The sequence below is a fragment of the Nestor notabilis genome, unplaced genomic scaffold (genome assembly GCF_000696875.1).
Source record: "Nestor notabilis isolate BGI_N333 unplaced genomic scaffold, ASM69687v1 scaffold23352, whole genome shotgun sequence".
NCBI classification, from domain to species: Eukaryota; Metazoa; Chordata; class Aves; order Psittaciformes; family Psittacidae; genus Nestor; species Nestor notabilis.
In genome coordinates this window covers 5,871-24,629 of record NW_009918198.1, presented here as the reverse complement: position 1 = coordinate 24,629, position 18,759 = coordinate 5,871, and the positions used below count along the sequence as shown (strand labels likewise).

The 18,759-nt window shown below is 59.9% G+C and overlaps 2 protein-coding genes across 2 annotated transcripts; one reads left to right on the top strand and one right to left on the bottom strand.

Moving 5' to 3' along the window:
* Positions 1-360: 360 nt before the first annotated feature.
* LOC104401883 (protein eva-1 homolog C-like) lies at positions 361-7,073 on the bottom strand. Its single transcript, XM_010009599.1, has 8 exons — positions 6,992-7,073; positions 4,155-4,354; positions 2,672-2,795; positions 2,305-2,457; positions 2,008-2,151; positions 1,800-1,871; positions 1,346-1,435; positions 361-746 (listed from the first exon to the last, which is right to left on the bottom strand). Exons 1-8 carry the CDS (start codon positions 7,071-7,073, stop codon positions 361-363), a joined length of 1,251 nt encoding a protein of 416 aa, XP_010007901.1.
* A 2,039-nt stretch (positions 7,074-9,112) lies between these two features.
* Positions 9,113-15,300, top strand: CLIC2 (chloride intracellular channel 2). The gene is made up of 6 exons (XM_010009598.1): positions 9,113-9,258; positions 13,389-13,498; positions 13,876-14,001; positions 14,372-14,478; positions 14,798-14,979; positions 15,139-15,300. The coding sequence occupies exons 1-6, from the start codon at positions 9,202-9,204 to the stop codon at positions 15,298-15,300; spliced, it is 744 nt and encodes a 247-aa protein (XP_010007900.1). The 5' UTR covers positions 9,113-9,201.
* Positions 15,301-18,759: the final 3,459 nt, after the last annotated feature.

Sequence of the window (18,759 nt, the reverse complement as noted above, 5' to 3'; positions counted from 1 at the left end):
GCAAACAGCCTGGAAAGGCTCAGGGTGGTCTTGACTGAGCAGGGGTAAGTACTAGAGCTAGCCAGCGCGAGCCAGGAACAGGGAGGTTATCTTAGGGTTAGTGCTGTCTTTGCAGCAAAGCAGCTGGCGGTCCCCAGGGCCTCAGCCCCTCATCACACCCAGGGACCACATCTTACCACCCACAGGTTAGAGGTTTCCAGTCTGGTGGAGCAGTGGGCTGATGGCCACACTGGGGCCACTGTGGTCCTGCTGCTACTCAGGATGCCCACTCACCCCGAGGAGCACGAACTCCATCTCTCCCATATTGGATCCCACTCAGCCTCCGCCTCCCGTTGCTCTTCATCCGTTTTCTTCCGGTTCTCATTTGGTGGCTGATTTGATCTTGTGGATGGCATAAGGGCTTGACTCCTTGGGCATCCAGATCTCCTCCCCACCGCAGCCCTGGTGCTCCACCGCTCCCTCCATGGCTGCCGTCAGCTCAGGGCTGAAGATGCTGTCGGTGGCGCGGTAGGTGCGGGTGAGGCGGCGGAAGGAGGAGTCCGAAGAGCTGTCGTCATGAAGGTCTTCATCCTGCTCATCCTGCAGCTTGGTCCTGCTCAGCTCTGAGCTGCTGCCCAGCTCTGGGTCTCTAAAAGCCTCCCCCACCTCCTGGAGGAAGGTGGTTTTGGGGCTGACAATGCACAGCAGGAGCATGAGGCCTCCAGAGACCCCACAAAGAAAGTAAAGGCCAACTTTCTCTGGGACACCTGGGGGTGAAGAGCAAAGAGAGACACCAGGGTACAAACTGCTTCTGCGGCCTGCAGGTACCAGTGCCTGGAAACCCCCCTCTGCTGGGCAGGAAGAGGAGGGGAGCAGGGATGCCCCCAGCAGCCAGGGCTGACTCTGCCCCAGTGACTGGGGAGCGTCACCCATCATCAGCACACTCCAGTGTCCCAGAATGCCCCTTTCTCCATAGGAAGCCCCCATTGGGATGCAGGGTAGGCAGAGCAGGGGGAGGAATTGTTTTGCTGGGGACTTAAATGAGCCATTTCCCCTGGCAAGGGAAATTTTTGCCTGCAGAGCAGTGCTCTCCATCAGTGCCCCCACAGACAGGGCAGGAAAGAAGGATACCCAGCCGGTGCCAGTCGAGAAGGAAGGTCTGTGGGCAGGACCTCAGCAGCACTGCAACCACCTGTGGTGCAGGACCCCAGGGCTCATTCCACCTCCGAGCTCCTGTCCATGTGCCCCCAGACCAGGATGGGTGCTCAAGCCAGGGCTGAGTGAGGGCCACCACGGGCCCTGAGACACCCTCCCAAGCCTGTCCCGCTCCCCTGGGTGCTGTGTGAGAACCGGGGAACGCACGTACCCCAGAGGTGGGCAAAAGCTGCCAGAGAGCTAGTAAAAATCATCCGGTCTTCCCGGAGCCTGGAGAACCTGGGCCCTTTGTACCAGCCACCTGTAGTGGACAAGGGGACGTGAGCTGAGGCACAAGGTGCTCCCCAGCGCCCTGCTGCTGGCTGCCTGTCCCCGTCCCCACGCCACTCTCCTTCCTTCCTGCACAAGCGCTCCTCTGCCTGCAGGATGCTCCCAGTGGGTCCCCCTCTCCTCAGCTCCAAGCAGACCACATCTCTGCAGCTGCTCAGATGTGGGCACTGACTGATGGGTGGTGGTAGCCATGGGACTGTGATGCTGGGGTGGAGCTGCAGGGCGTGTCCCAGTGGTGGGTACCACAGACACAGATGGGCCATGGAAGGCCCGGTTCACCTAGGTGCAGACACAAGTGCCACCATACTTCTAACAGAGCCTCCCCTTCACGATACCGTGCATGTAGTCTGAGAGCAGGAAGGGGTCCGAGGTGTCAGGGCCCACCTCCTCCAGCAGCTGCTTGGGCACTGCAAGGAGAGTACACACAGAGCATCATCACCCAGCAAGCCCTCTGTGTGCCCAGCAGCCCCGCACCCTGCCTGCGTGGCACGGGGTTGCACGACAGGGGCTCACCAGTGGCCCCAGCCCTGTGGTGGCTCTCACCACAGGTGTAGGACACTCGTAGCTGTTTCTTTGTGCCAGGGAGGCACGGATCCCCGAAAGTGGCCTGGTCAGCAGCCACTGTGCAGTTCCCCCTGCGGTGGCACTTCCTGGAGACCCTCCGCAGGGCATCTGGAGCCAAGCACTCTGCAAAGACATGGGACGTGGACCTGTGGGCAGACCTGCCTGCCCCTGCCTGTGGGGCACTGAGAGGCACAGGAGCAGCCTGATGCCATACTTGTGCCGTGCTCTCTGCCTGGCTTCTGTCCCTATTTCTCTGTCTCGATTCATCTGGCATACCTATGTGGGGTCCCGCAGCGTTCAGGGCATCGCACTCTGGTTTGCCCCGCAGGAATCGTCCGTAATTGGCAGAATAAATGGCCAGCACGGATTTTGACCGGCACTGCAGCCTCAGCTTGTCATTCTCACACACAGTCTTGACCCGATGGTTCCCTGGGGAGTGACACCGCGGAGTGTCCCACTGCATTCCGAGCCACCTACAGCCTCCCTCCCTCAGCCCAGCCGCGGGTGTGAGACCAGCCCTTGGGCAGTGCTGCAGGAGGGCCGCAAGGTGCAGGAGCATCTCAGCTCCCCTCTCTGACCTTCCCAAGCAGCTGAGGCTGGGGAGAGGCCCTTGCAGCATTGCCCAGACCCTGCTCCACCTTACCTGGCCGGCACTTGTAGGAAACGATGAGGTACTTGTGTGTGCCCGGGCACGGGTCTGGCCCAAAGACTTGGCTGTGCACCGAGAACTGGCACCACTGCTGGTCCTGACACTCAGCCAGCAGCTTCTGGAGAGCAAAGCAGGACAGACAAGAAGGTGGGTAAGGAGTCCTGAGGCTGTTCTCGCTGCCCCGGTGCCACCACCATACTCAGACAAACAGCTTCCCCCCTGCAGAGATGTCCCATGGCTGCTCCCCCCCCGAGCCGCAATCCCCCTGCTCCTCGTGTTGGCTCCTGAACCAGTCCCCTGCACCCGCACAGAGCTGCGTGCCAGCACAGCCAGCGCGCCAGCGCTGCACCGTGCGACGAGTGTGCAACACGGGCAGCGTGCACCGTACCACAGCCCTGTGCAACACGCGTGCATCCTGACGCCGCTCCGTGTAATGCACACATGCGGCCACCAGATGTCTCTGGCACTGGGTGCCCTTTGCCGCTGCCCACCCGGTGGCTCTGGGCTCGGGCAGCCCGCGGGGCCGTTGTCCCTGCCCCCAGCATCCCCCCGGGAAGTGGATTGCCCTACAGCTGGGATCCCACCAGTCGCCATGATGGGCCAAGTCCGTCTCCTTGGTCTCCAAACATCTCTGCTGGGTCATATCCTTCACCCTGTGCTTGACACACAAGCCTGGGGGACCCTGCAGGATGATTTGTGTGGCTGGCATGGTCCAGCTCGGCCCTTGCAGAGCTTCTGGGACATACAGGATGCCAGAAGGGGGCCTACAGCTGGAGCAGGACAGGGCAGCAAAGCGTCACGACCACCTAGAGCAGGGAACTGGCCCCTCAGCTCTTGTTCCTCTTCTCAAACTCCACGTTCCCCTTCCCCACGGGCAGATGCATGCAGCTGGGTTTGCTGCAGTTTTGCAGGTCCCAGCTCTAGCAAGGAGCTGGAACCAGAATAGAAAAGCAGCATGTGAAACCATGTCCCCATCGAGGGACCCTCCTGCTGCCCCCTCCCTGTGCCCTGCCCGTCTTCCCTTCGTGCACCAGCTACTGCCAGCCAGAGACTCTCCATTGGGCCTCCTTCATGAACCTGCTTCCGGGGTGCTGCCAGCGGGACAAGTGCTTCTCCTCGCCTGGGAATAGCCGGGTTCTGTGCTGACCCCTCTTGAGCTTGTCCCGTGTCCCCAGCCTGCCACCCAACTGCCAGGACCCAGCCCAGTTGCCAGGGTTGCAGCTGGCTGCATCCTGTGGGATTACTCCAGAAGCCAGCTCAGGACACAGCAGCGCTTCCTGCCTGCCCTGCAACCCACTGCAGAAGGTCTTGGGCACCCTCATCTCCCAAAAACCCTCCCAGGAAGGGAACCCATGGGTGAATCCCGATGCCAATGGCAGCAGCCTCCCTTGGGCCACAGCCGCCCAGTCAAAGCAGGCAACCCAGTGGCCCAGAGAAGGAGTGGGGTGGGTCCCGGTCCCCAAGACCCTGCCCTTACCAGGTGGGCCGTGGCGGACACACACTCGGTGCTCTCCTGGGAAGCATTGCCAGGGCTGGGGCAGAGGTTGGGGCTGGGCACGCGACGCCCATAGAAGGCTCCGAGGATGCTGATGGTGGTCCTGCGAGGGCAGACGATGAGGAGCTGCTCACCATCGCAGGTGTGTGTGGTGTGGTTCCTCAGCACCTTGCGCAGGTACCCTGAGGAGGGAGAGCATGGTGGTGTTGGCCAGGGGTCGCTGGAGCACAGCGGTGGTGGTGCTGTGCTCCTGGCATCTGGTGGCAGTGGGGGCACCCTGGGCTGGGAGCATATGGGGCAAACAGGAGCAGGGTGGACTCACAGCAAATCTCACATCCAACATTGCAGCCAAGGGGCTGGAAAGCAGCATGGAGCAGCCGGGCTGGTTAGCAAAGGGAAGTGAAAGCTGGAGGCAGGTTGACAGGTCAGGAAAAATGAGTACAGAAGAATCCCATGAGGTGGTCAAAGGTTTAGAGAAAATCAGGTTAGATATGGAGACACGGTGAACACTGAGCAAGGATGAGCCAGAAATGGTCACCCAGAGATTATTGCCAGAGCAGGAAGAGAAGGATGCTTTCTGTGACATGATGTCAAGCCATGAGCTGGAGCAGGGAAGGGTCCAGTGGCCACTGTGGGCTGCTGCAGTTGGCTGAGTTGGTGTGAATGGATGTGAGCTACCAAGTCATCCTCTGAGCCCAGCTGACCCCGTGTCTCTGCCAGAGAAGCCCAGTGCATCATTGCTAGCCATTCCCAGTCCATTGTCTTTCCAATGGGAACTGGCCCCTTCTGTCCCTGAATTCTCCCTTCTAATCCTGCCTAGTTTGTGTCACAGACCCCAGTCCTCAGCTGTGGAGTCCTTGGAGGGACTCGCATCCCAGCCCTGTGCTGGGGTCCAGGGCAGGACATACACCCCAACCCCAGCCCGCAGTGTGTCAAACTCCCCCAGACCAACACAAGGAGGTGGGAGCTCCAGCATCCAGTCCCGTGCTTCTCCCTCTGTCCCTCTGCAAACCGGTGCCAGGCTCAGCTGCACAAAGGGCCCCTAGCTGTGGAGTCCTTGGAGGGACTCGCATCCCAGCCCTGTGCTGGGGTCCAGGGCAGGACATACACCCCAACCCCAGCCCGCAGTGTGTCAAACTCCCCCAGACCAACACAAGGAGGTGGGAGCTCCAGCATCCAGTCCCGTGCTTCTCCCTCTGTCCCTCTGAAAACCGGTGCCAGGCTCAGCTGCACAAAGGGCCCCTTTCCCCTCCCTTGCTGCCGTGAACCCTCTGTCCCCTGCGGCTGGCATCCTGCCCCAGGAGCAGCCAGGGATGCAGCTGTGAGCTGCTGGGAGTTAATTTGGGTTAATCTTTCTCCTTGCAAGAATGGGATGAGTGAGGGGAAAGGCTGCAGCCCTGTGCAGGTGAGCCCTTGCCTGCTCCTCTGAGTGCTGGAGGAGAGGGGAAGGGAGAGGCAGAGGAGGGTGGATGGGAGGAGACAGGCTGTCTTAGCCATGTCAGAGCTCCCGTGACATGCAAAGATGCTCCGTGGAGGGCACATCAGAGCTGTATCAGCCCCTTGGGGTGCAGTGCCCACACGGAGGGGGGCAGCACAAACTCTGTCCTGCACCTCTCCTCTGGTTGCTCCACATCGTGGGGTGCTGTGGGCCTCAAGGCACAGGGACCCATCCCAGGACCATGCTGGCCCCATCTCCTTCTCTGCACCCACGGAAGCAGCAGCTCCATGCTCATGGCGGCAGCCAGGCTCACATGCAGGCTCCAGAGCCACCCGGCTTCTGCCTGGCACCATCTCCAGCCCTGCCTGACCATCACTGAGGCAGCTGGTGCCCAGGCAGCCAGGGCACAGTGGGCTGAGGGACACGGGTGAGGAACAGGGGGAGAAATGGGTTTCCCCAAATCCAGTCCTGCAGCAGGGCACCCTCCTCTGCTGCTCCATTGCACTGCTTTGGGGCAGTGAGCTCTTGTGAAGACGTTTTTTTTGGGTGAAGCCATGGTGAGGAGGCTGCAGGCAGACTGTGAGCGATTTCAGTGCAGCTGACTCAGTCCCTGCTCGTGCAGCTGTGCCGTCAGCTCTGCCCAGATGAAATCACATCCTCTTCCTCCACCTTCTCAGCACCCACGCTGCAGCTCAGCGGCTCCGTGCTGGGCTATCGGAGGTGAAGCGCTGCAGGGCTGGTTTCTGCCTGCACTCCCCTGACTATCTCAAGCACAGTGGCACAAGAGATCCCAAAATTCTGCCTTGGCTACCAGTGCTGGCCTTGGGGAGAGGGTCTGTCTGCATCCTTTGGCAGTGCATCTTGCAGCCCCCTCCTCATGGGTGGCTCTGGATGGGGACCACAGCCGCCAGCTCCAGCCAGGAACTGAGTAGAGCTTCAGCCCATCTCTGCCCTCACTTTTTCAGAGCAGCAAAGGCTTGCACGGAAGCCCTGGGTGCTCCAGGAGTCTTCAGCTTTACACACCACCCAAGGCCATGAGCATCACATCTGTGCACGGGGGACTCAGGAAAGCTTGGGGACTGCCTTACGATTTGGTGTTTTGCATTTCTGTCTCCAAACTGTCCAAGGGAGCACAGCAGTAGCAGTGCGGGAAGCAGCCCCCTCGCTCACACCAGGGCTGTGGGACACGTACAGGGTGTTTTTAGACCCAACCCTGCAGTGGCAAGGATACGAAACCCCAATTTCTTTTTGGCAAACTCCCTCTGGTCTTTGCCAGTTGGTACCTCACGTGTTGTCCCAACCCCACCAACCTGCTCTTGCCTCACCCGCCTGTCGCACCGTCCCCAGCATCCCTCATCCCCCTGCCTGTGCCCCGACTCACCGGAGAGCTCTGGGCTGGCCTCCAGCCCCGTGGCCAGGCAGAGGAGGACCAGGGATGCTGCTTGCCCCACCAGCCCGGCCATGGCACAAGTGCTGCTGGCTGCAGTGCGGTGACAGTGGTGGCTGGCGTCAGGCGGGCAGCGCGGGGACAATGGCTCGCTTCTGTGCCCTGCCCAAGCACTGCAGCCGGGTGGGCGCCTCTGTGCCCGCTCTGTGTATGCTGCTGGGGCGAGGGACTGCTCCGGGCAGCTGAGGCACGCTCAGCACAGGGACACCCCCCCCGCGTGGGGAGGGACGGAGGGACCTGTTCCCAGAGGCACAAGCAGTGCTGTGCCTTGGCACCACTGTCACTGGCAGCCGGCAACCCCTTTGTTTCCCCCAGGGGCTTGATGAGGTTTCCAGCGTGCCTCCTACTTTTGCATGGACACAGAGAGGCCGAAGTCCGGATGCATGTGTGCCATGATCTCCATCTTGGCCTTCTGAGGAGGAAGGGAAGGGCTGCCTGAGTGCCTCCTGGGGCAGCTGCTCCTGCGTAAAGGGCAAACACCCTCCCTGCAAAACCCACTGTGGGCAGGGTCCTCTTCACTGCTGCCCTTCTGCCCCCAGAGCGTCTGCAGGGACGGATATCGGGCACTCCAACATCCCATGAGGAGGGCACCGGACCATGCCCCATACCACAGCAGTTAAACCCCTGCCTGCTGCTTCAGCTGATGGCTTGGGGTGACGTGTCTGGCTGAGGTCAGTCGCAAGCAGCAGCCGGCAGTGTCAGGAGCCGGCGCAGCTCCCACAGGCTCAGCATCCTTGAGGCTGGGGCAGTAGCAGGGACTGGCACACATCACCCAGGGGTCCATAGCTGGGTGCGGGCAATGGGATGGGCATTGGGGGTGCTGCTGTGGCTGCACTTGTCGCTCACAGTGCTGTTAATTCACCCCTCTCACTCATCGAGCAGTTTCCTGTCCCATCAGGCGGAGTGTCAAGTCCTCCAAATGCTTTGATAGGGAAGGGAGAAAAATGCCCCCCAGCTCCCCGCTCCCTGTGCATCCCTCAGTGTGAGCACCGCTCTGGGCTGTGCAGCAGGACTAAGGAGAAACATCTCCCTTGGGGACACTCCCCTGGGAGCCTGCACAATCCTTTCCCAGCCTGATTGATTGCTTTGGGTGGACACTTTCTTATCAGGGTTTGATGATTTTTAGGAAAGCCTGAGCTTACCCAAGCTGGGGCGGGGAGGGGGGCTGAATTGGGATCCCCATTTCATGCAAAGCTCGGTACCAGTTACAGGGTCCCAAGGCGTGAGACGGGGCTTGCCCAAGAGAGGAGTTAAGCCCGTGGGTGCTGGGAAGCCGTCTCCACTGGGCCCGCAGCCAGGATGATCTGATGGCGAACGCTTCCCTCCCATCCTGGGGAGGAAAGCAAGCGGTCATCCTTCCTGTGACACAGACCAAATTCCAGGAAAGGGGGGGCCCTGGCGGGGGTCAGCCCTGGATACATCCCATCATCCTGCCATGCACCGCCCCAGCTGGGCTGCTGCTAGCAGTGCTCTGGGGTTCCCCCTGTGCCCTCCTGGGCTGCTCTGCAGCCCTGCTGAGGCCTGTGCCTGGCTCCTTCCAACCAGGGGTGCCTGGAGGAGCCCGCCCTGGTGGTGTGGGCAGGAAGGGGACCCATGCCCTTGGGGAGGCAGTGGGAAGGTGCCAGCTCGGTTCACCTGAAAGAGACAAAGAACCAGTGAGATCTGGGCTCTGGTGTCTGGGCACAGGGGTGGGAGAATGGTGAAGGGGCATGACCAGAGCAGAGCAGCACGAGGAGTGACGGGAGAGATGCTTCCCCTGCAACCCCTCCCATTCCCAGCTGGGAGGGAGGTGATGGCAGCGGTGCTGGGGGTGCCAGCCCAGGGCTCTGAGGCACCAGAGCAGCGCCTGGGCGGGTGCGATAGACTGGAAGGGGACCCATGAATGCGTCCAGATAGACCCGTGCTGAGTCACGGCTGGGAGGCCTCACAGCTTCCCCCTCCCCGGCGGCAGGTCCTGGCAGGCGCACACCCCGTTGCTCCTCCCCGCTTCAAAAGGAAGGAAAGGGCAAGCCCTGGCCCTCCGCGAGCGTGTGCAAGCACAGCCGAGGTGCTCGACAGCCCTCTGAAAGCCTTCCTTGCCTGTGCTCCACAGAGGACAGACCAACTCAGCACAGCAGTGAGTGATTCCTCCCCACGCCGCTGGGATGGAGAGTCGGCAGCACAGCGCCACCGAGGAGCCTGAGATCGAGCTGTTTGTGAAGGTGGGTCCCCGAGGGGATGGTTGCTCTTTGGCAGTTCCCTGCAGGCTCATCCTCACCAGGATCCAGCTGGGTGCGGGCAGTGGGAATTCGGGGGTGTCTTCACGTCTCGGGAGGCTGGAGACAGGAACCAAGTTTGGGATCCCTGGCCACGAAGGCAGCTGAGCGGGTGCCCTGGGGAGGCCACCCGGTGCAGGCACCAGTGGGTGTCACACTAGCATCCTGCAGGATGCCCTGGTCTTGTATCCAGGGAGCAGTGCTGCTAGCTGGCAGCTGGTGTGACAGGGGAGTGGGCACACACGTGCCTCTCACACCCAGATAAGAGGAGCCACCACTGGGGAGAAGTGAGCGGGAGGGCTGAGCAGCCACCTCAGCTTCTCCTGTGGGTCAGGGTTGCGAAACAGAGCGCCCAGCCCGGAGAGCCGGTGGGTGCCCAAAGTGGGAGGGATGGTGCAGCCTCACAGAGCAGGTTGGGGGGTTACTAGCTGGAAATTCCCTGATCAGCAATTTTCTGAACACTTCCCCAGGAACATTTTAACACTCGAGTTCAAAATATTCACAGTGGCCATGTGGTGTGCAGGAAAAGAGGAACCAGCGCTGGTGGCTGGTACCCACATGTGCCAGCAGCGATGTCAGTGGGGCCCCAGGACATGCTGTAAAGTGGCAGTGGCCAATGGGAGTGAAGCCTCCCTGTGCCACCTCATCATGGTTCAAGGGCCGTTTCCCTGTAGCTACTCATTTTGGTGGGCTTCGTTCCTCTCCCAGGGCAGCTCGGTGTCTGGAAGCACTGCAGTGCCTGACCAGAGGCACTGGCATCTCCAGCATAGGCGCCTGGCAACATTGGACACCATGCAGAGCTCTGCTTGGGTAGTACTTGGGAATATGTGTTGGAAAGGATCACCTGAGACTCTGTGGAAGGAATGTCCCCATCCCTTTGCCAAGACTGTGGCCGTGGCTGTGCTTGCCAGGCACTGAGCTCAGACGAGTGCCTGAGCCAGACAAGTGTGTTTTCTTGGTGAAAGTAATTGGGGTCTTGAATTCCCTTCTTAGCACCACTTGTTCCTGGGGTGGCCGGGGAGAAGCAGAAAACAACACACAAGGTGACTGCAATGGCGGCTGCACGTTCCAGGGGCTTTCAGAGGGAAGGGAAACTGAAAACAAAGCAGCATCACCCTCAGGACTTCCCCTGTGCCTTAATTTAGCACGAAAAAACCCTTCTGGCTTGTCTGTTACTAGACAAAGTGATGCTGTGCCTTCTCCTCCTCCCATTCATCACCCAGTTTTACCAAAGTCACCCGCCCATGCAATCGTGCCTTGCACCTCATCTGGGCTGGGGTCTGCCCTGAGGCAGCCATAAATCAGCTTGTGACAGTCATAAATCATCAGCGTGACAGCCATAAGTCACAGGAGGAGGTGGTGCTCCCCCAGGCACCCACCTACACGCTGCCCCTGCCTGGCTTTCACTCTGGCAAATGCTGCAGTTAACTTGGCGAGGACAGGGAGGCTGTGAAGCAGGTCCTGCATCACCTTCAGGCTGCGGCAGGAGGTCCCCAGGGGGCTGGCAATTTTTCACCCTGCAGTGGTTCCGATGAGAGCATCATCCCATGGCTGTGGGGCTCTCCCCGCCCAGAGGAACCTCTGCCCCTCAGACTCACGAGGCATTTAGCTGTCCCAGGGCTGCTCCCTGGGCTTTGGGGTGGCTGCAGGAACCGTGGGCAGGTCCTGATGGGTGCTGAGCCCTTTGTATTGCCCCAGGCACGCAGAGCTGCTCCCTCCTCTCACCACATTTCATGCTGTTTCACTGGGCGGGAAACCACAGGAACTGCCAAGTAACTTTGGGTTTTAATGCAGCTTCATGAGGCCTCAGAGAGCTGAGGCTAGAAACCTGCCCCTCCTTGGAGATGCTGCGCCAGCCAGTGCTGGGTTTATCCATCATCTGGAGGGGAAAAGAGTGAGGAAGGTCAGTGTGGGGGCTGCCAGCTCTGCACCCCGGTCCCTGCTGGAGCCGGGGGTGGGGGGGAGCAGGGGCAGAGGCTTTGCAGAGGCGGAAGCGAAGGGTGATGACTTCCCCACCGTTGCAGAGGGAAGCTGCTGGGGAGGGACAGCGTGTGGCTGCGAGTGTCCCCAGCCCCTCTCCCTGAGTGCCCTGGTTCCCAGTGCTCTCCCTGTGGCAGAGTGCCCTGCTCTGGTGCCAGCAGGGAGTCCTTGTGGCTGTGCTCCCTTGCAGGACATCCAGTACACAACCTTATCCCTTACCAAAGGAACCTGTTATTATAAGGTTATAAGCTGACCTGGGACACTCCCAGGCAGCAGCTTCCCAGGAGTGTTTCTATTAATAAGCCAACAAAAAGCTTCCTGTGTGAATTCAGCTTCACTTCTGGGTACATCCCAGAATCTGTTTCTTAGTTCCCACTTCCTTTCTCAGGAGCATCATTTCAGGACAACAGCTGAGCATAGGAAACACTGGTTAAGAAGTCATTTTCATTCCCCTGAAAGGATTAGAAGGTGTTGGCACGGTAGAAAAGAGGACATCACCTCCAGCGGAGCCCTCAGAGCACTGGGGGGTTGGTTTGATCAGTTTAGCATCTCCCGTAGGGTGAGTTTGAGGCTGGTGCGTCTCTCCTGGAGAAGCCGAGCACTCCACAGCCCACAGGTTTCTGTAGGTACAGGCAGGTGACTTGTGGCATTTGCCTCCAGCCCAGCAGAGCCAGGTACAGGTGTCCACATCTTTGCTAATGAAGCATCCTCAACCAGCCTGTCTTTGGGGCCCCAGTGAGGTGCAAGCCCTGGAGCCACCTCCAGCTGCCCATCCTGGACGTTACTGCTGCTGCTTGACTTGCACAGCCCAGATCCTCCCAGCTCCCATCACCTTCCTGCTCAGCCCCTGTGCTTCAGCTCCCCGGCTGACCTCTAGGTCCAGCGCAGGGCCAGGGCTCGTGCCTCCCGCCGGGGTGCTGTGGGAGCAGCATCCCTTGTGAAGGAGCCGGCGTGGCCACGCTGCTGCTCCTGCCACCAGCAGGACGCCATGTGCACATGATGCAGGGTCGTGCTTCATGTGCAGCTGAGGAACTGACGAATGCTCTCAAAGAAGTTGGGTTTCCTGTGAGCCATTTTACCAACTTCCCTCTCCCAGCAGCATCTGTACCCATTTTCATGCACTTTGGTGGGGAGGTGGAGGGAATGTGCTCCATTCCTCTTAGCCAAATTCCTCATAAGGAGTCTTAATCCTTTTTGCAAAGGGTATTTTCACCTGCTACATAGCAAGGAAATGGGCTTTGCTCCACCTGCTGCTGCTTTCCCTTAGGATTGCTGAATGGGCGTCATCTGGTTGAGAGGCTGATGAGGGAGCCCTGCTGGGACACAGACAGGTTGTCCAAGCTCCTTGCTTCCCCACTGCTGTTTGACCCCCATCCTGGTCACAGAGCAGCCCCCCGAGCACTGAGATGATGCAGCTGTGTCCATGCAGAGGGGTTGAAAGGGACTGTCTGCACATGACTGAAGCTTTAGGAGCTGACACATGGCTCCATTCCCCACTGATGCTGCGTGGGATGGCAGCACAGATCCACCACTGCTCAGCCCTGCCACCCCTAAGCCTTTTGCCCTGAGGCCCAGGATGCTGCTTGGGTGGTTCTTGGCCATTATCAGCCCTGGGGAAATCACGCCTGGGTTTGTTAAACACACACAGAACTGGAGGCAGATGCTAACAGCACATGAAAACAAACTGCTCTTTTCCTGGCAAACATGAGCACATTTCCTGTCTCGCTGCCCTCTCCAGCCTGGCCTCCTGGCCAAGTGGACCCTCCCTTCCTCCCCATCCACCAGCAGCCACTCTCCTTCCCCTGCCTCCTCCTCCTGGCTTTATCTCATGTTTCTGGGAAGGATCCGACCCTAGGCATCCTGAAGATGCTCTCCGATCTTCCCAGCAGCAGCACGGTCACGGCTCAGAGGACGGATCCTGCAGCCGAGTGAGCCCTGGCGCTGGGCTGGGTACCTGCAGCATGCAGTGCCAGGGTGCTGGTCCGGTCCTCTGTGTGCCTTCCTCCTGAGACCAGCTCCAGAGGCTCTCCACCTCCAGGCATCGCACCAGAGCCCAGCCCAGGCACTAAATCCCCATTTCTCTTCTTCCTCTGCAGGCTGGTCTGGATGGAGAGAACATTGGGAACTGCCCCTTCTGCCAGCGCCTCTTCATGGTGCTGTGGCTGAAAGGTGTCAAGTTCAACGTCACCACAGTGGACATGACCAGGTGAGCAGCTCCACGGCCCAGCCCTGGGCCAGCAGTGGGGCGAGACACCCCGGCTCAGCTCCATTGCTCTCGCCCCGCAGCCAGCATGCCAGAGGGATGGGGTGATGGTCCTCACCATTGGGTGCTGCAGGGGGGCCAGCACAGAGCTCCAGCCGTGTTCGTGGCACAGGAACCCCTGTGCTCCAGACGTGGGTACAAGCCTGAGGCGCTGCAGGGCAGACCGAGAGACTGGGGAGCGCTTCTCAGCCCCCAAACCCTGCGGCGCATGAAAGTGGGGGTGCTCCCAGTACTTGCCCCAACCACAGCCACACCTCAGCCTGGCCTGTTCACCATGGGGAGGCTGCAGGCATGGAGCCCACTTGTTTCCTCCACTCCAGGAAACCTGAAGAGTTGAAGGACTTAGCACCGGGCACCAACCCACCCTTCTTGCTTTTCAACAAGGAGCTGAAAACAGACTTCATCAAGATTGAGGAGTTCCTGGAGCAGACCCTGGGCCCACCCATGTAATCTCAAGCTCCCTCCTTCCCCTCTGGGACTGCCAGGCACGCCGCAGCATTGTGCAGTGCTGGGCAGATTGGGAAACCGAGGCATGGCACTGGGAGGTTCCCAGAGCAGCGTGGGACGGGGCTGGCTCCCACCAAGCACCCAGCACCCGGCTCCACAGGGACATGGATGGCAGTGCTGGGGGGCTGCATCCCCTGGGGAAGGCAGTGGGTTGGGCTGCAAGGGGAGGGGTCTGGGATGGGCTGGAGTGGAAAACAGTGGGAGCAAATGCTCGGGTCCCATGACACACAGGGCATAACTCACCTGGGAACCACAGGGCCGAATCCTGCCTCCATCCTCACTCACGCTGACACAAGTGTCTCTTTGAAGGTATCCACGCCTCAGCCCTAAGTACAAGGAGTCCTTCGATGTGGGGAGCGACATCTTTGCCAAGTTCTCGGCGTATGTCAAGAACCCACGCAAGGAAGCGAATATCAGTAAGAAACACCATGATCTGCCTTGCTGGGTGGAGAGATGCTTTTGTTTGCATCTGGGTGAGGTTAACCTGCAGGTGAGGGGTCGCACTGCCTTCCCCACCAAAGCCTCCCTGGTGAGCAGAGGAGCAGGCAGGAAGGGCGAAGGCAGCCCCGCGCTCCGTGAGGCTAATGGCCCCGTGTGCAGGCGCTGGGGAGAGGAGCGTGGGCTGATGCTGGTGTGGTCCCCTGGGAGCAGAGGCTCTGGCCAGGGTGCAGGGGTGCACGGCACCAGTGTAGCCCTGCGGACTCAGATCATGGCGCCTGTCCCCCATGCATCCAGGCTTCGAGAAGGCCCTGCTGCGGGAGTTCCAGCGCCTGGACATTTACCTGAACACACCTCTCCCCGACGAGATCGACCAGGACAGTGTGGAAGATGTCACCATCTCCAAGAGGAGGTTTCTGGATGGAGACCACCTAACGCTGGCTGACTGCAACCTCCTGCCCAAACTGCATATCATCAAGGTAATGGCACAGTCCTGGGGCTGCAGCGGGGACACCCACCCCAAGGGAGGGTGACAAGGCAGGGGGATGCAAACAGGAACCGGAGCTCCTGTATTTGTCCCAAAGAGTGGATCCTCCCCAGGCTTGAAATGTCTCAGCCTCCTCCTCTCTTCTCTCCAGATTGCAGCCAAAAAGTACCGCAACTTTGAGATCCCGGCAGACATGACAGGAGTGTGGCGCTACCTCACCAATGCATATGCCTGCGATGAGTTCAGCCACACATGTCCTGCAGATGAGGAGATCGAGCACACCTATGCCAGCGTGGCCAGGAAGATGACCTAACCTGCGGGGGGCACCCACCTCCCTCCGCAAGGCAGGGACCAGAGGGGGCTCATGGCAGCACTGCCTCCCGCCTTTCCAAATAGTGCCTTGCTTCACACCGCTGCTCCTCCGGCTCCTCCAGCACAGACCCATCCCTGCGCGGCCACAGCACAACCGCATCCCTGCTCCCCAAAAATGGGCCTCTTGGCCTGTGCCCACATGTCATGGGAAAAGTGGAGCGCTCGCCTGCCGCAGCAGCACTGTGTGGAAGAGCAGCTGAGAGAGTCCCCCATGGCTGGGCCAGCTCTGCCTCCCCATCCGCTGCTGGAGCTGCTTTGCCAGCCCTGCGCGGTCTCAGCCATGCTGTATGCTCGGGAACAGGGATCCCAGCACACCTCCTGGGCTGGAGCTGGTTGAGCTCGCCTGGTCACCCATCTGCACAGCACCCTGCAGCCTGCATTTGGGCAAGCCCTTTCTTCCACCATGGCATCCAGGCTCCATCTGAAGAACTGAAAGGCTCCGTCCCAAGTAGTTTGTTGCAGTGACACATTGTTCTCACTGCTCAGGAGTCCTAACATGCATCCTACTGCCCATTAGGACATGGGAGCAGGAGGATGGTGCCCCGTGTGAAAGTGCCAGGACCTGTTGTGGGAGGGAACGGGGGTGCAGAGGCATGCAAAGGGCTGAGGATGGAGGGCTGAGGATAGGGGTTTTCCTCCCCTGCATGCCAGAACCCAGGGCCATGCGCTGCTTGCTGCAAGGTCCCATGTGGCTCCTGTGAGCTAAGAAACCTCTCCATGCCTTGCAAGATGCTGCAGGAGGTGCAGCCGTGTGCTAATGTAGCTCCACCTCAGTCCCCACCAGCACTTCAGGTGCCCAACTGCAAGGTGAGGCACACAGGGTACAGAATCCATCTGGTTTCCACATCCTGCTACTGGACAGCCCAAGAGGCAAAAGCTGCTCTATAGAGCGCTGTGTCGGTAGGAGACACGGGGTCAGGTTTGGTGCTTCCTGGCTCAGCACTGTGCCTTCCTGTCTGGCACTGCTGATGCAAAAGGAATCAAAGCCGCTCCACACAGCCACGACACCCCATCCTTCCCACCCGATACCCTCAGCTCCCCCAGGGCTCCTGCCAGTGCCTGTGAGCTCAGTCAACCCCCCCTCCCCACCCCAGCCAGCCCGTGGGCAAAACAATACTGTACAGTGAGCACGGTGGGTCCTGCAGGGCTGCAGCAGAACCCCTCCGGCCCTCACTGCCACTTCCCTCTTTGCACTTAAAGGTGTGTCCTTGCAAGCCTGCCTTTCATAGCACTGGGTTTGGGGACTGGTTTTGTTATCAGTGGGGTTTGGTTTGTTTGGGTTTTTTAATCTAAGAACAGCAATAAACTTTATTTTAATACGCCTCGGTTGCGTAGTGTCAGAGCAAGAGCTGCAGCAACCAGGCAGGGAGGGTGCTGAGCAGGGAAACCCTGTCCCATGGGAGAGATGTCTCCTCACGGGGCACGTGCACAGACAGGGGCCCTTGCCCTGCACGTGGCGCTGGGAGGATGCGGTGAATGAGTAACCACAGGATGCTGCTCTGGTGTGAGGGGTTTATTTAGCTCCTGCCAACAGCTGGCACTTCCCTGCCAGGCCACGGTGGCAGCTCTGCCTTGCCAGGAGTCCTGGAGGGCTGCTTTATGGGAGAAGCACTGTCCTGCACCTCGGATCCTCATGGCACTCTTCCCCTGCCCCACAACACCCCTCCTCTGCTGCAGACCCTCTCCCCTTTCCCCACAGGGGACCGGAGCCCTTTCACAGCTCAGTGCATCCAGCCCACCACGGGTGCAGGGTAGTGTGCGGGTGGAAGGCGCTGGGATCCCAGTGGCAGGATGTGGCCGGCAGAGCTCCTCCTGAACCCCTCACTTGGTGACACAGTATTTCCAGAAGCAAGCTGGAGGGAAAGGAGAAGACACCCATGCGAGGTGATGCGGCAGCATTTGGCTACAGCTGGAAAGTTTAAAGGAAGGGAGATGTCCATCTCTTCTCCCAGGCTCTCTGGCTTTGAAGTCAGTTCTAGAAGCACAGCCTGGGAGCTGAATGCCTCAGTTCACACCACGGGCACCCTCTACCCCAAGTCACGAGCACCTCCACGCCAAGCCTGGCCCCTGCTTGCCACAGCGTCTTTGCAGGTTGTCCTGGGTTCAGCTTAAACCACAACACAGGTCAGTGCAAGTGAGCCAGGCCCCAGGACCCAGCGGGTGCTGGGCACTCACCTCTCTTGTTGGGCTGTGGAGGGGCCTGGTCTGTCTGGGCAAATCCCTGGCTCTGGAGATCATCCATGGCCACCATCTTCCAGAGGAATGCATCAAGGTCTTCACCCTGCTGTGGCACAGCAGCCCCATCATCTGTGTGTGGTGCCCATGTGGCATCATCTGTGTGTGGTGCCCATGTGGCAAAAGCAGCCCCCAAGCCCTGTCCCCTCACTGCTAGACCAGTGAGGGAAGCAGCGTCAGCCCCTGAGCGGGATGGCCTCAGTCCCCAGTGATGGCCAGCAGGGATGGGGTCTGCTGGGACCCAGTGGGGAGCTGGCCCAATGGAGTCCCCTGCCCAGCTGTGTCCGCCTGGGCTGTGCCCAGGCCACAGGGGCACCTCCACTCATCAAGGGTCCAGAGACATCCTCCTGGAGAGTGCTTTTCACTCCTGAAAACAATAAAAAACAACACCATGAGCACAGAGGGGCTGTGGGTGCAGGGTTGGGGGCATGGGACAGGAGAGAAAGGACATGGCACCACTGCCTGCTCCTCTTCATCTCCCCTGGGGCATGTAGCCTGCAGCACTCCTTCCTCCCGGATGCAACCCCTCACCTATCCAAGACCATTCTGGTGCCCCCACACCAGCCCCATCCATGAGTCCATCTCACCGTGAGCTCTGGGATGCACCGTTGCCAAGACCTGCTCTGTGGTCATGGCTTGCTCCTTCCCCTGGTGCAGGCAGAGCCTGGTTCAGGTTCCTGGATAGCCAGAGTCCTGCTGCAGGCTTGCTCTCAGACGTGAAGCCACCTACACTGTCAGCCAGGCTGAAGTCCATCGGCATGATGTCTGAGTTGAATGGGGAGACAGTGACAAGGACAAAGTGGCTCGTTGTAGGTAGGCTTGTTCCGGAGGCAGTGGAATGCAGAGATGCAGAGCCTGAGTGTGGTCTGCAGCTCCCAGGAATGGCAGGCAGGTTGTCTGGGGGGGACTAGGGCGCATCCTCTCACCCAGCCACACGTGCCAGCCCGGGCTAGGAGCCAGAGCACTGCCATGGCACTGTGAGCATGGCCTCAGTAGAGGGGATGGATCCCCTCCCTCACCCTGCAGTGATGCTCCTCCTAATGCAGCCCAGAACACTGTTGGCTGCCTTTTCTGCAAGGGCACATTGCTGTCTTGTCAACTTGGCGTTGACCAGACAGCCCTGGCATGTGCTGGTGTCTGGGGTTGTTCCTTCTCAGGGGCAAGA

Excerpts from the sequence above, each read along its gene's own strand:
- LOC104401883 (XM_010009599.1), bottom strand. The coding sequence starts at position 7,073 with ATGGCCGGGCTGGTGGGGCAAGCAGCATCCCTGGTCCTCCTCTGCCTG. Across the intron at positions 1,436-1,799 it reads GCTCTCAGACTACATGCACG|GTGGCTGGTACAAAGGGCCC; the intron begins GTATCGTGAAGG and ends TGTCCACTACAG. Across the intron at positions 747-1,345 it reads AGCTTTTGCCCACCTCTGGG|GTGTCCCAGAGAAAGTTGGC; the intron begins GTACGTGCGTTC and ends CTTCACCCCCAG.
- CLIC2 (XM_010009598.1), top strand. The coding sequence starts at position 9,202 with ATGGAGAGTCGGCAGCACAGCGCCACCGAGGAGCCTGAGATCGAGCTG. Across the intron at positions 13,499-13,875 it reads ACCACAGTGGACATGACCAG|GAAACCTGAAGAGTTGAAGG; the intron begins GTGAGCAGCTCC and ends CCTCCACTCCAG. Across the intron at positions 14,980-15,138 it reads CCAAACTGCATATCATCAAG|ATTGCAGCCAAAAAGTACCG; the intron begins GTAATGGCACAG and ends TCTTCTCTCCAG.